This window comes from Catharus ustulatus, chromosome 11, assembly GCF_009819885.2.
Source record: "Catharus ustulatus isolate bCatUst1 chromosome 11, bCatUst1.pri.v2, whole genome shotgun sequence".
NCBI lineage: Eukaryota > Metazoa > Chordata > Aves > Passeriformes > Turdidae > Catharus > Catharus ustulatus.
The window spans coordinates 13,926,124-13,938,964 of record NC_046231.1 but is presented as its reverse complement, the minus strand read 5'-3'; the positions used below and the strand labels follow the sequence as shown (position 1 = coordinate 13,938,964).

At 40.4% G+C, this 12,841-nt stretch overlaps 1 protein-coding gene across 1 annotated transcript in view; it reads right to left on the bottom strand.

The window, feature by feature from the left end:
• The window catches only part of GLG1 (golgi glycoprotein 1), an 81,571-nt gene that overhangs the window by 11,233 nt on the left and 57,497 nt on the right, over window positions 1–12,841 (bottom strand). The window contains exons 9-18 of the mRNA XM_033069457.2: window positions 9,693–9,814; window positions 8,948–9,049; window positions 6,938–7,091; window positions 5,152–5,289; window positions 4,270–4,356; window positions 3,336–3,398; window positions 2,557–2,670; window positions 2,065–2,153; window positions 1,100–1,217; window positions 29–121 (exon numbers count right to left, since the gene is read on the bottom strand). Of these exons, the coding sequence (XP_032925348.1) occupies window positions 29–121; window positions 1,100–1,217; window positions 2,065–2,153; window positions 2,557–2,670; window positions 3,336–3,398; window positions 4,270–4,356; window positions 5,152–5,289; window positions 6,938–7,091; window positions 8,948–9,049; window positions 9,693–9,814 (1,080 nt within the window). The remainder of the gene's footprint in view (window positions 1–28; window positions 122–1,099; window positions 1,218–2,064; window positions 2,154–2,556; window positions 2,671–3,335; window positions 3,399–4,269; window positions 4,357–5,151; window positions 5,290–6,937; window positions 7,092–8,947; window positions 9,050–9,692; window positions 9,815–12,841) is intronic.

The window sequence follows — 12,841 nt, the reverse complement described above, 5'->3', positions numbered from 1 at the left end:
ATTGTAAATTATTAATAAATTCCATTACCTGAGCATTGCCATAGGGCACGTTCTGGCAGTAATTCTTGATGTCACTTTTACAAGCCTCATACAGTTCTGGTTCAAGTCTGATATCCTCAGTCTGCAGGTAAAATTACAATATGAGCCTTGAAGTAGGACTCGCGACTATTTCACTTTTTCAATCTCTTAACTGAAGACCTCTACTCACAAAAAGTAAGCAACTCTCACAATAGACCCTTGAATATAAGGGTCTTGGGTGTGAGAAGTGGTATTAGTAAGAAATCTACTTTGGAATTCCCTGCAGTGATGTGTCAGCTTTTCAAACTGAAGAAAGAGTTTAAATCAAATTATAAGAGTTAGCAAGTTGTTTCCACTGCTTCTCCTAAAAAGGCATCATCACAACTGTCCAAGATAATTGAAATCTATATTATAGGACATATTAACAGCCACCCATCTAGTAGGTGATGTGGAGGATGTGAATGAAGTTTCCTGGTTTTGGTGAAGCCCAACATCTGAATTCTTCCATACAAAGGCAAGAGTGCTGCTCTTCTGATATGGACCTACTTAAGGTGAAGCTTTGACACTTAAACAGTATCTACAGGACAAAGACCTTAAGAGTTTATTACTGCAAGCACTGCAGCAGGAAGTTGAGAGGCAGCTTTGCCTACCAGAACAAACACTACTCCTATTTATCCACTGAGCAACTTGGAGCAGCTGGAGTCGAGTTGCTTCATCTGTGCTTGTTTCCTCAGTCAGTAAAATGAAGCTTTTGTTCTCTCCTAGAGGATGTTAAGGACATCAGAATGTGTAGCACGTTGCTGTCTAACACTAAACATAATCACTTCTAACTGAAATTCCAATGACCATTTCACTTGCCTTAGCCTTCACGAGACTATATTTAAGACATTAAAGCAGACAATCAGTACTTTCACCGTGAAGAGCAGTCGAGCCTTGTGTTGTAAGAAAAGTGGAAAAAATAAATAAGACACATCTTATAAATGAACTCCCTTTTTTTCCCTGAAGGTGGGCAAACCAGGAAGCTTTAAGTGAAGGACCTCACTAAAAGATTGGGAAGGACAAGAGTTTCAGGCATGTTTACCATCTCTAGCTCCTCAACACGCAGCTGTTTGCGGCACTTTAGAGAGACCCTGTGCTCCTTGGCATCCTGCAAAGTATCATTGCGCACAGTCGTGCTCAGACAGATCACTACATCCACCCTGCAGAAAAGAAAACAGCTTTTTATTCATACACCCTTCACTAAGACCAGCCAAGGTTGATATTGGATTACCACACCAGAGAAACTGACTCAAATAATCCAAACACAGTATAAAGATTTTGTGCATCTGTGCTTACTTCTGGGTACAGTTCTATTGCAGAGCACCTGGATCACAATTAAAACCTAAATTGGGAGTCTAGATCAGTAGACAGAAAGACATTCAAAATCCCACCAACCCCTCTGCCCAGCAAGACTTCTGCTTTTAAATCATGTCAGCACTTCAGAAAAGCTTTGTTTCATCTCAGAGGACAGTGAATACCTACATAGCATTGCAAGCAATCCTTCTACACTATGGGAAGGGCATTTATCTCATAAAATGCAAATAGTCTCACTATCCACAAACAGGACTGACCTTGTGTGTAATTTAGCCTTACACTACTGCAGTAGGACATTTAAAAAAATCCCCTAGACTGCAGTGAATAAACCAGATAAAAGAAGTGGATATTTTCACTTCCCAGATCGGCAACTAGAACAACAGTTGTCTGTCTCTTAGAAGACAATGAATCTAGTGAGGATATAAGACATTCTGGGACATGCAATCCACTAACTGTAATAACTAGCTAATTTCACAGTAAGTAAAATCAAGAGGACAGGTTTCTATCCAGGAGTAAAGCAGAAGTAATTTTAAGAGGCAGGTCTCTACCTTAAGCAGAACACAGTCAAGAGAACACATACAAATCAATCAGCCTTTAAAGGAAGTCCAGTGTTTTCTGTTCTATCATGAAACACCTTATCACTTAATTACATACTTATACAATCAGATTGCTGTTTGGTGAGGCACTACATACTTTTTTTTTATGTTGGGGCACAGTTTCAGCACATCCTCCTTGCAAGCCATTTTAAACTTGTATGAGAACCTAAAATCTTTCATTTGAACCTGCAAAAGAGAAAGGCAGAGAAAAACAACTTGGTCATCTGGAGTCTAAAACATAAAAAAGCAAAGTGCTGGCCAGAAGAGCATTTGTTGAATCACACAATTAACATATACATTTGTTCAAACTTATTAATGTGGAGGCAAGGGGAATGCTGCACTGCTGAAGAAGCTGCGACCCTGTCTACCAAATGACAAGGAAGAAGGAAGAGCTGAAAAGAAATCATCTCCAGAAGTGACCATTTATGACCAGGCATGCAAACACAACTGTCTGAATTTACAAGAGCTCTTTATATACAGTGGAAAATAAATTTCAAAGAAGGAAGGTTTTCATAATCAACTAATTCCCAGCAACACCCTGAAAGAACAGAACAGGTTTCCACTGATAGCAGAGAAAAGCGTTGCTCACCAGTTGGAAATGAGTAACACCAATTGCACATTTTTCATTCATTTCCTTCTGGTGTTTGTTCTGTATTAGACACTCCATCAGGTCCCCAGAATCAATCTGGTTATCTGCAACCTCCTGAAGAAGAGATGAAAGGCATAAAAATGAACTACTTTTACAAGTTGTGGGTTTTATGCTCTTTTAGCCCACTGTGACCAGGAAACATGGAACAGTCCCACCTCTCCATGGTGAGCTCACTATTAACTGACCAGCCTCAAGCTGCACCACACAACCCCAGTACACAACTATGGTTATACAGTTCAGAAAGGAACCATCTCAGAAACACACACTTCAGACTCAGGAGAACACACTGCAGAGACTCAGTGCTTACATGACATATTATAATTAGAGCCTTCACTGCTCTTTAACTACTCAGCCCTACACCAGTGAAGTTATTTCAGCAGTGCTGAGCAGCTGCACAGAGTACAGTGGTTAGACACACTGCCTGCATATAAAGGAGAAGGATAAAAGTCTAGCATTTAACTCATTGTAAAGAGTGATTTTTGCAATTACAGAGCAATTTTCATCTTCAAACTAGCTTTTATGCTAGGGCTCTGACAGCAGTAGAAACATTAGGTGGCACTAAAAATTTTTATTTCAGGGTAATTTTTTAATTAAAGACCTTTGGAAATGATTACCTCTGATCTTACTTTTGAAATGTAGAAAGAACTAACACTAAAACTCTCTAACCTTTCCCACTGAGTTTTCCCTCAAAAATATTCACACTATTATAGAGTACTCACATGACAGAATGTCTGAATAATGGGCTCACATGCTCTCATCAGCAAGGCTTCAATTTGAATGTCCTGCAGAAAACACACAGTTTTTCATTTTCACAGTGAATGCACAGGAGAAAAAGATTCTGGAAAAAATCTGTGATAACAACTGAAGCTCAAACCAATTTACAGTTCTGAAAAATGAAACCCAGACAGCTTCGCCCTTCAGCTCTGGAAATCTTGGAGTTCACTCTTGCCAACATGGCAAATGCAAGACAAGCCTTCCAGCTTAAGGGAAAGCCTGCTCTGTAAAGAAACTCCTGGCTTGGATAATTTAGTTGTTCTCCTCCAAACTGGGTGCAAGAGCATTAGAAATCACCTTACACCTAGGCAGGAGCTGAAGATTTGGCATAGTTCTGAGGAAACCAATGTTTCTAACCACTGGAAGGAAATTCTCCCTAGGACATAGTGTAAATTTTAAGAGATATGGAAAACAGTCTGGGTCTCAACAGTCAAATATGCAGTTTCATAAAAGTAGTAAATCTCTACTGATGTACCTGGTGCTGACAAAATTTTTGTGACTGGGAGAGAAGCTGTAATACAGTACTCAAAACTACTTGCAAGCAAGACCAAAATCTCAAGTCCCATCAAATATCTTGATTTGTGTTCAAATTAACTGGGTTCCTGTGGAAATCCTAGTTTTAGTATTGTAAGTGATCTTTAAAGCAGGAGAAATGCCATCAACAGACTAAAATCCAGAAATATTGTTCATTTCTCTTTTTCAAGAACCTCCAGGAAAACTTCTAATGTACAGGGTAAAAAAAGGATGCATTTTGATTCCAGAGCCTAGCTGCATTTCTACAGCTCCTCTAACCTCAGGTTTTTTCATCATTATTAAAATGGCATGCTTAACTAGACTTGCTCATCTATTCCCTTTACCCCAAGGCTGAAAACCACTCACCTCAGACTCCAGTTCAGTGAGGTTTCCCACTATGTCTCTGCAATCAGACACCAAATCATCAAGATGGTCCTGAAGGCATTCCAGCTCCTATAGAAACAGACATTTTAATGTGTAATCTAAGAACTCAAGTTGAAATTTTGGGATTAAAACATTGCTACACTTGTGAAACTGCTTTCCTTCTTGTTTAGTCCTAAATCTCATTTATTCCCACTCCTCTACTAGCACTCCCAGAACACAAATATATATAGTAATGACTGAAAATGTTGGTCTAGGATGTAACCACTTGTTCTCAAAAGTTGCATGATGTGTTTTCACTTCTGGAATATCCCATTTAATTTGCCCTTTCCATAACTGTAAAGAGAGGTTAGTTACCCAGCCTATGACTGGCACTTCAAAAAGACAGCGGTGTCTACAGCATCTGCTGCAGAATGATCCCTTCCCTACAGCCCTCCTAAGGCACAGCAATTTAATATGAAAGTATTTGTTGAAATTTTGTTAAGTAGCTGCAGATGTTAGTTCAATTCTGTATAAACACAGGAAACATGTCAGTATTTGCCAACTGGAAATGGGATAAAGTTTATGTGGGAAATATCAAGCTTGTAATACAGTATTGCAAATAAGAGGTTAAGGGAGGTAGGGTTGCTTCTTTGAAGCCCTTTTAGCAAACTATTCCCTTCTCCCTTCTCATTCCACTAACATTTGAACACACAAAGCTTCTTTGCACCACCTGCCTCAATCTGGTGCAGACTGCGTTTCCAACTGCACTAATTTTTAACACATTCTCCAGTATTAAGAGGCACCAACACATCCCTTTATCCCATTTTTGTCCTTCCCACCCCTCCAGCTTTGCAAACAAAGCAGCAGTGATATTGTGTACAGTACCTGCCCTGTCTCTGTTTTTTCACTGCACCACTTCCCCAAGTCAATCATGCACTTGTCCTGGAGGACTGGGTCCAGCTTCACATCCATGGCTCGCTGATGGAGGATTCTCTGAACCTCTGCTCTACACTCTCGTGATAGCTGCAAAGAGAACAGGGAGTGTTTGGCATTTGAGGGTCCCTAAACCCACACAGGCCAACAGGATGCTGTCAGGTAAGGTTCTGACCACAAATCCAAATCAACATCAATCCCAGACAGCATAGAAATCCTGCACTGCTCAGCACAGGTCTGCCAAGGTTCCTATAAGAAATGTGTGCTCTAAAAGAGCTTGGAGCTCTGTCATTTAGTTTAGATAGAGGTTCCTCTCATTCTACTAAGTTTAATTTTATATTCTTAAAGCTCAACTTTGCTTTATGAAAGAGATGTCAGATCAGGTCCCCAGGTTATCTGCTACATCTTCACTCAAGGCTACAGACCAATTCTGGAGCAGAAAGTCAGAGTAATACCATGCCCTTAATACTACATGGGAAACCCAGAATAAGGCAACATAGTCCATTTGTAATTTCTTCTCAGCAATTTTCACTGCAGCACATCAGAGTCAGCACTTTCAAGACAGGAAGAAACAAACTGTAGGAAACCAAGAGATACTGGTGTGGTGCTTATCCAATCAAAAATGCACCAGTTGAAGCTTAAAGCTTCATACATTTAAAATCCAAACCACTGGAAGGTATCTAACATTCTGCCAACAGTACTGGAAACAAACAGGTCTCCCATGAGTTTGCTTCCAAAACTAAATTTCAAAATGGCAGCTGCTTTCTTAGCCTACTTTCTAAAAGAAAAACACATTTAAAACCCTTTTCTCTCTCTGATAGATTATTTTCATGGTGGCTATTGATTTCTTTGGTCAGCACTAATAGAAAATGGAATGAAAAAGTCTCAACTCAGCACACTAAGAAACTGCATTAAAAAAAATTATTCCTAAAAGAGATGCCTTCAATCAGTACTTGACCTCTGCCACAAAAGACCTTTTAAATCAAGTTGTGGAAATTAATTTTTAATCTGGGCCATTGTGTAAACCCATCAACTCCTAGGACTGTGTACACTGCAGTGCCAAAAGAAATGGAACTGAGTACCCAGGTGCTTTCATCTGAGGGCCCTGCTAAAGGCACGAGAGGGCAGCAAACTTGAAGAGAGCAGCTCAACCACAAATGTGATTATGGTGGATCTCCAGACTGCAGGGCAGCAAGTCAGATCCCCACTGCCCCCTTTAAGGACAGCACAAGCACATTTACCAGTACAGCATGCTCCAAAGAACTGGAAGGATGCATTATTTCAAAGGAAGAATTAAATGGAGTATGATCTGAAGCTGAACACAAAGCAAAACTTAATTAAAAACAGCTGAGGGAAGCTGATCTTGAAACTCCTTTTTGCATATATACTGGCTAACTGCAAGGGACCACATTCCTCTTTGGAAAGACATGAGGGAGGATTTGTACTGGGTTTGAACAGAAACATAAGTCAGTGTCAGCACACAATTCTCTCCACAGGCCTGTGACACAGTCATCCTGCCAGGCCTGCCCTGCCTTACCAGAAAAAAAACCTAGACCTTCAGGGCACCCTTGAGGAGGAGCTGGGCACCTGAAGGAGTGCAACTACCACCTACAGTAAATTATTTAAAGTAGCTTTTCTGAGTTCTGGCAGTTTTAGCACTGTGTGTCCATCTTCCAAACACCTGTACAAACCCTTCTACCACAGATCAAACAGCAGCAAGTTGCCCTTTAGCACTTACCCTCCTTCCTTGCTCCTCTGTTCGATATGCATGCCTGTACAAGCAGGAGAAAACAGCCCCTGGAGGCATCAGCTCACTGGTCTCATTCCAGCCATGGGTATGGCAGAGGCGGGAGGCATCTCCCTGACACTTTCGGTAAAGGACTGTGTCCAATCTGCAAACAAGAGTTATCACTGGCACTTCATTCAAACATGGAATGTTTTTCATATCCCAAAATGCTCTGGAGGCAGAAAATCCACTTCAAGTTTCAGGCACCACCAGGACACCACTCAGCAGCAGCATCTGACCAAGAGCTGGCCTTAATTCAGTTTGGAATCAACTCCCTAAATAACACCAAAATCTTTAATTACAGATGTAATTTTCAGCACTTCTTGAAACACCTCCCATTTTCTTCTGCAGCATGCCAGCCAAATGCTAACACATGAGAAATCATCTCCTTGATATCCTGAAGCAGCAGAAAGGCAGGTACATCCCACATTTCGCTTGTGTAATATCTTACACTTCCTTTGTACAGCTGCCATTCTAAAACACCAATTCCATAAAAATCTGAGTTGGATTGATTCTGTCTGCCCTGGATTTGAGCCAACTGCAAACTCAGTGCCCCCTGCTTTGCATGTAAGTGCAGATCTCTTAAGATGATGTCTAATTACATGAAAGCTAAGTGAGATACTGCTAACCTTCCAAAATGAAATCTTTATATTTATAAAACACTACAGAGGAAAAAAACATCAAGTGATTTCAGTGGACACATTATATAGATAAAGGTATCAACAAAACCCCTTCTACTCTGTGCATCTGTCTGAGGCACCCAGTGCAACAGATTTATAAGCCAGTTCCGGGGAACAGTGGTTAAACAAAGATAAGCTAATGCTGCCCAGCCTGCATTATGAATTAGAATTACTCTTACTCCCAGGAAAATGTAAATAATCAGTCTTCCTACTTCCAATCACTTAAGTCTGACTCAAACAATGAATTACCTGCTGGAAACAATGCAGGCAGAAGAACCAGCAATGAAGAGAAACAGGAAGGAGAGAAAAATAAAGTATTCTTGTCTACCTATGGAGATAATTATTGAGATGACTAAATGAACAGTCAAAAAGTCTTGAACTTCCTGCTCCATGAAGTCCCACATTTAAAAGCAGAAGTTCACAGAGCACATCAGCTCTCAGCTACTGGCAATGCTGTCTGTAAAAAAACGACTTGCTGTGAGTCAAGATTTTCGTAATGTTTGGTTTGAACACTCCTTGCAGTAATTGAAGCCCAGAACTTCTTGCCTTACACTCCTCGTGGCCACTGAGAGCAATTATTCAATTTCTTGCAGTAACCCCATTTAATGTACTCTATTTCCTCACCTCTCAATCTTCTTTAGAAGACAAGCCAAACACTTATTCTTTCCTCACTGGTCACGTTTATCAAATTTATTCTCTCCTCATCCTAACCAACACTGACACAAGGGGCTTTGTATATATTTAAAACAAAGCACTGCCATCTCTGGATGAGAAAGATGGAAAAACAGTGCTCTGAAGGGTATTACATCTGCTCTACAGGCTGTAATCACATTTAGAGAACTTGAAAAAAGGCAGAAATGGAGGCAGGAAGCTTCTCACACAATGAGTCTCTGTTATACTTAAAAACTTGGTTTCCTTAAGTTCCGTATTGTATCACTTACAGCAGATACAACTGGCTGCCACCTGCAGAGAAAGAGACCTCTGACTTCAACATGGTCAGACAGAATTCTTTAATTAAAGAGGCAACAAATTTCAGAGTTCAAACTCGAGCACTTTTTAAGGTCGCATCACTTCTAAAAGAGTACCTGATTTAAGTGGCATCACATCTTTTCTAAGCAGCTTTTGCTTTTACTGTTCTACACAAGCACCCTACTGAATTGGCATACTTGAAAGTCCTCTTCTGAACAACCACAAGCTATATTGTTTTACTGAGAACTGCTAATGCATACAAACACTTAATACAAACATCAAGTGAAGATAAACCTTGTTTTACAGTACTCACTTCCAGTCACGAGATATAAAATACTGGAGCTCCAGGAGCCTATGCTCACAGTCTTCTACCATTTTCTCAGTATACAAGTGCTCCATCAGGCAAGACAGAATCCTGCAAACAGAAGAAAAAGTCAAGTCACAGATTGTTAAAATCATGCTGAGCTTCTCTATAACAGCTGGTGTTGCCAAATCAGTCTTTCAGTGAACCATAGATAAGATGTTCAAATCAATGAAGATCTTTCTCTTCTTTCAAAAAGACTACATCTAAAACAAGTGTATGTCAGATTTGTACTCTCTTATGTTCTTATTGTTTTAGTTATTTTAGCAAGTCTGATATACAACAGAATTGTAAGGAGTATTCCATAGAAAATCTGGCCCAGGGGAGAATATATTATCAGACCTGAAGACAAAGGAGACACCTGTCTCTGCAGCATGGGTTTGCTTACTTGGTCTTTCCAGGTTTGTCACTTCATTATATTGCTTGAGACTTACATGTTTAGAGAACTTAGCACATCAAACACTGCAAACTTAAATCTAAGTGCCTGTGAAAGCTACACTCTTCACCCTAAACCAGTCCTCCTATAAAAGTACTGGTCTGCTTGCACAGCAAGAACAGAGACAGCTCAGTGCAGCTCTGTACAGCTGGTCTGGAATCACTAGTCTGGACAGGTTTCAATGTCTCTGCTGGTCAGCCACACAACCTCCATGGATGCCCAACAGGAAAAAAGCAGCAGTTCTGAGTGAGAGGCACCTACATGGGGTCTCCAGACCGTATGTGCTTGCAGGCTGTCTGTATCACTGACTCGCAGGCCTCGTTCAGCGCGCGGTCAATGCGATAATCGGCACCAGGGTCTGTTTCCTGAATCAGGGTTTGAAGCTGGAAAAAAGGAATTGTGGACAGGAAAATAAATGTTAAAGACATAAATGAAAGCACTTATAACCTCTCAGTGTGGCAATTCTATGCCAGTAACAACACTAAGATGTAGGAGCTCTTTTGCTCTACAGTGTTTTATTTTAAGAGCTTGTGCTGCCAACTCCAGCACTGCTGGACCCTAATTATCATTAAGTAGCAGCCCAGGAACATTGGATGAGACCAGTTACACACTGAAGGTCAGCTGTAAACTTGGACTACTTGCATACCAATTTACAGAACAGGTAAAATTTTATTTGCCTGATGTATTTTTGATCTATCTTAAGCTTTGATGGTAGTCTCACTCCATAAGGCTAACAACACCAAACATACAGATTTTTTGTATTTTCATAAATACTATTTACAGCTGAAACCTAAATCAATGTCTAAAGATCATGTGCCTATCTATAAAGTATAAATCAGTTTTTCAATTGCCTGGAGAGGACACAAAAGTTTTATTGAAATACAAGATAAAATGTCCTGTTCTGATATTCCATGCAGTAACATTTCCTCAGGGATGCCTGCTCAGGTTTTTGGAAGTCAGGGTCTACAGTACACATTTTGTGTGTGTGTGTGTGTGTAAGGTACACAATAAATCCAAAACACCATGTCTTAACTACTTAAGAGAAGTAACAATGTAAATGAAAGATGAAAACAAAATATTCCAAAGATTTAGAGACCAGGTGTGCCAACCCAAAGCTGATATCCCAGCACCCCCTTTATGACTTCTAAATACTTTCAGTTGTCATAGGTAAGTAAATACAGTATGAACAGTTCCATCAAGTCTTTTCTTCCTGTGAAACAACTATTCTGACAAAAGATGCAAAAAGCAATTCTCTTATTAATGAGGAAACATCACTCAGCATATTTAGCATGTTACAAAATTGAATGTGGACATAGTCCATACCAGCTAAACATTAATTTGGGAGGTGTCTGCTGGGCCAGGGGAAGAGAATTTGGGTAAACCTCAGTTTGGGACAAGGGGGGCTGCTGGACCTTAAGTCAGCCAAGGATCCCCATGCCCCACTTTATTTTCCATCAAGTTGTGAATTTCCAAAGGCTGATGGAATGCAGACTGGTATCATCATTTGGCAAGCATTTCCAGCTGACAAATTGGAAGGGAAAAAAAAAAAAGGTTGCTGAGAAGGCAACTGCACACCAACATCAAATGTTCTATATGCTTTTAACATCTTGACACTTAGTTAATGATTTTTGTCACTGCCCCTCAGCCCAACTAAATCAAAAGCACAGTTACAATTTCATCCTCCACCTTTCAAAGTCTGCACCTAAACACCATCCAGAAAACTCTCAGGGCAAAGCCCTAACATTACAAAACACAGGCAAGAAAAAAGCATCAGAACTGAAGAAAATACAAGCTAGCAGTATTTATCCAATAGGAAACTTGCAGTCATGAGGAGAGACCACAGATTGCCCGGGAGGAACACAGGATTTCCTGCAACTCGCTCTTAATTATGCCCAGCCTCAGCCTCTAAGGGATGCAGGCAGCTGAGAAGAACACTGTCTATGAAAAATTACTCGGATATTTTCATTTAAAAAAATACCAATAAAAGAAGAATTTTACACATCTCTGACAGTCAAACAGAATCTTAAGGTCAAACCCTAACTGGATGTGTTCTTTACAAACTTTGCAAGAGGAAGAATATTGTGGTTTTGCTGGTGCAGACTCACACAGCCTGCGTGGATGGAGAATACTCTGTGTGCAAAGTGCTAGCATTACTTCAAGTCAGGTGACTTACATAGCAAAAAGATGGGTGAATAGAAGCTCAAACTCAACCCTGTTTTACACACACAGATTAAATCATTTGTCCAGAGCATTATGTAGGCAGGATTCTTTCTCAGGTCTCAAGTTAATTGGCATTTTTGTTGCTATCGAGTGGAGGAGGCCAAAGCACACCAGGTACAACAGCTCAGAAGCACTGAAGCACCTCCTTATCCCTCCACCCCATTTTGGGCACTACTGCAGAATTCCCAATCTTAATTGCCAACCATGTGCACGATGTGCAGCACCAAGCCAGCTGCCCTGACTGCAGGGAAGAAGGAATAATTTGGCACCAGTGATAAAAGTGAAGGTTATATAGGATTTTCCTTCCTCACACAACAAACCCTCACAGTTGAAAAGCAGTTGGATAAATTTTACAATGCTCTGAACTTTTATCCTGGTCATGGAACTAAATTAACAATGTACTACCAATTTAACAACTGTATTAGAACTTGGAAGCAAGAAATATATGCCCTTTAAGCAGGGATTGGAGTTTTATACACTCAAAGATCTGAACAGAAAAAAACCTAAAAGTAAGACCAGGGTAACATAGAAGTTGCATATTTGAAAAGTGATTTGTCAACAGCTCTAATATAAAATATTGCTTCCACCAAGGAACACCAGAGGTGCTAGACCCTGCCAGTCCAGCTCAGAGCTTCGAAGGGCTGATGCTCACGAATAAGTGACACTGTATCTCCTATCTGATGACTTCCCACAGCGCACACCCACCCTTCCTGTGGGCAGGATCCCTTAGGTGCACAGCTCAGCACACACCCAGGGGTTCTCTTTCTAACTTAGGCCAAACCACTTACAGAAAGACATTGCTCCTCTACCATTCACAGAGCTTTAGAATTTTGGCAAATTCACTGTTCAAATTGAGACAAAATCCCCACACAGCTCTGACACTTGGGTCTAGATGTGCTTCCTGCACAACAGCAGATGTGAACACAGACTCCCACATGCAAGATCACACAGGCTGAGCTGTCTCATAAGAAATGGAACTTTTCAGATTAAAATATTGGGGTTTGAGAACGTTGAAGAATTTTGTTCAAAAATTTAAATACAAATAATCTCTCATAATTCACCTGCAGGGAACGGTACGAGTCAATGCTCTTGCAGGAAAATAAAATGGAAGTTATTTGGTTGTGTTTTGTTATTTTAGAATTCTTTATATTGTTTCTGGAAGATGGGCAAACGTCTTCCTTCCATAAGAT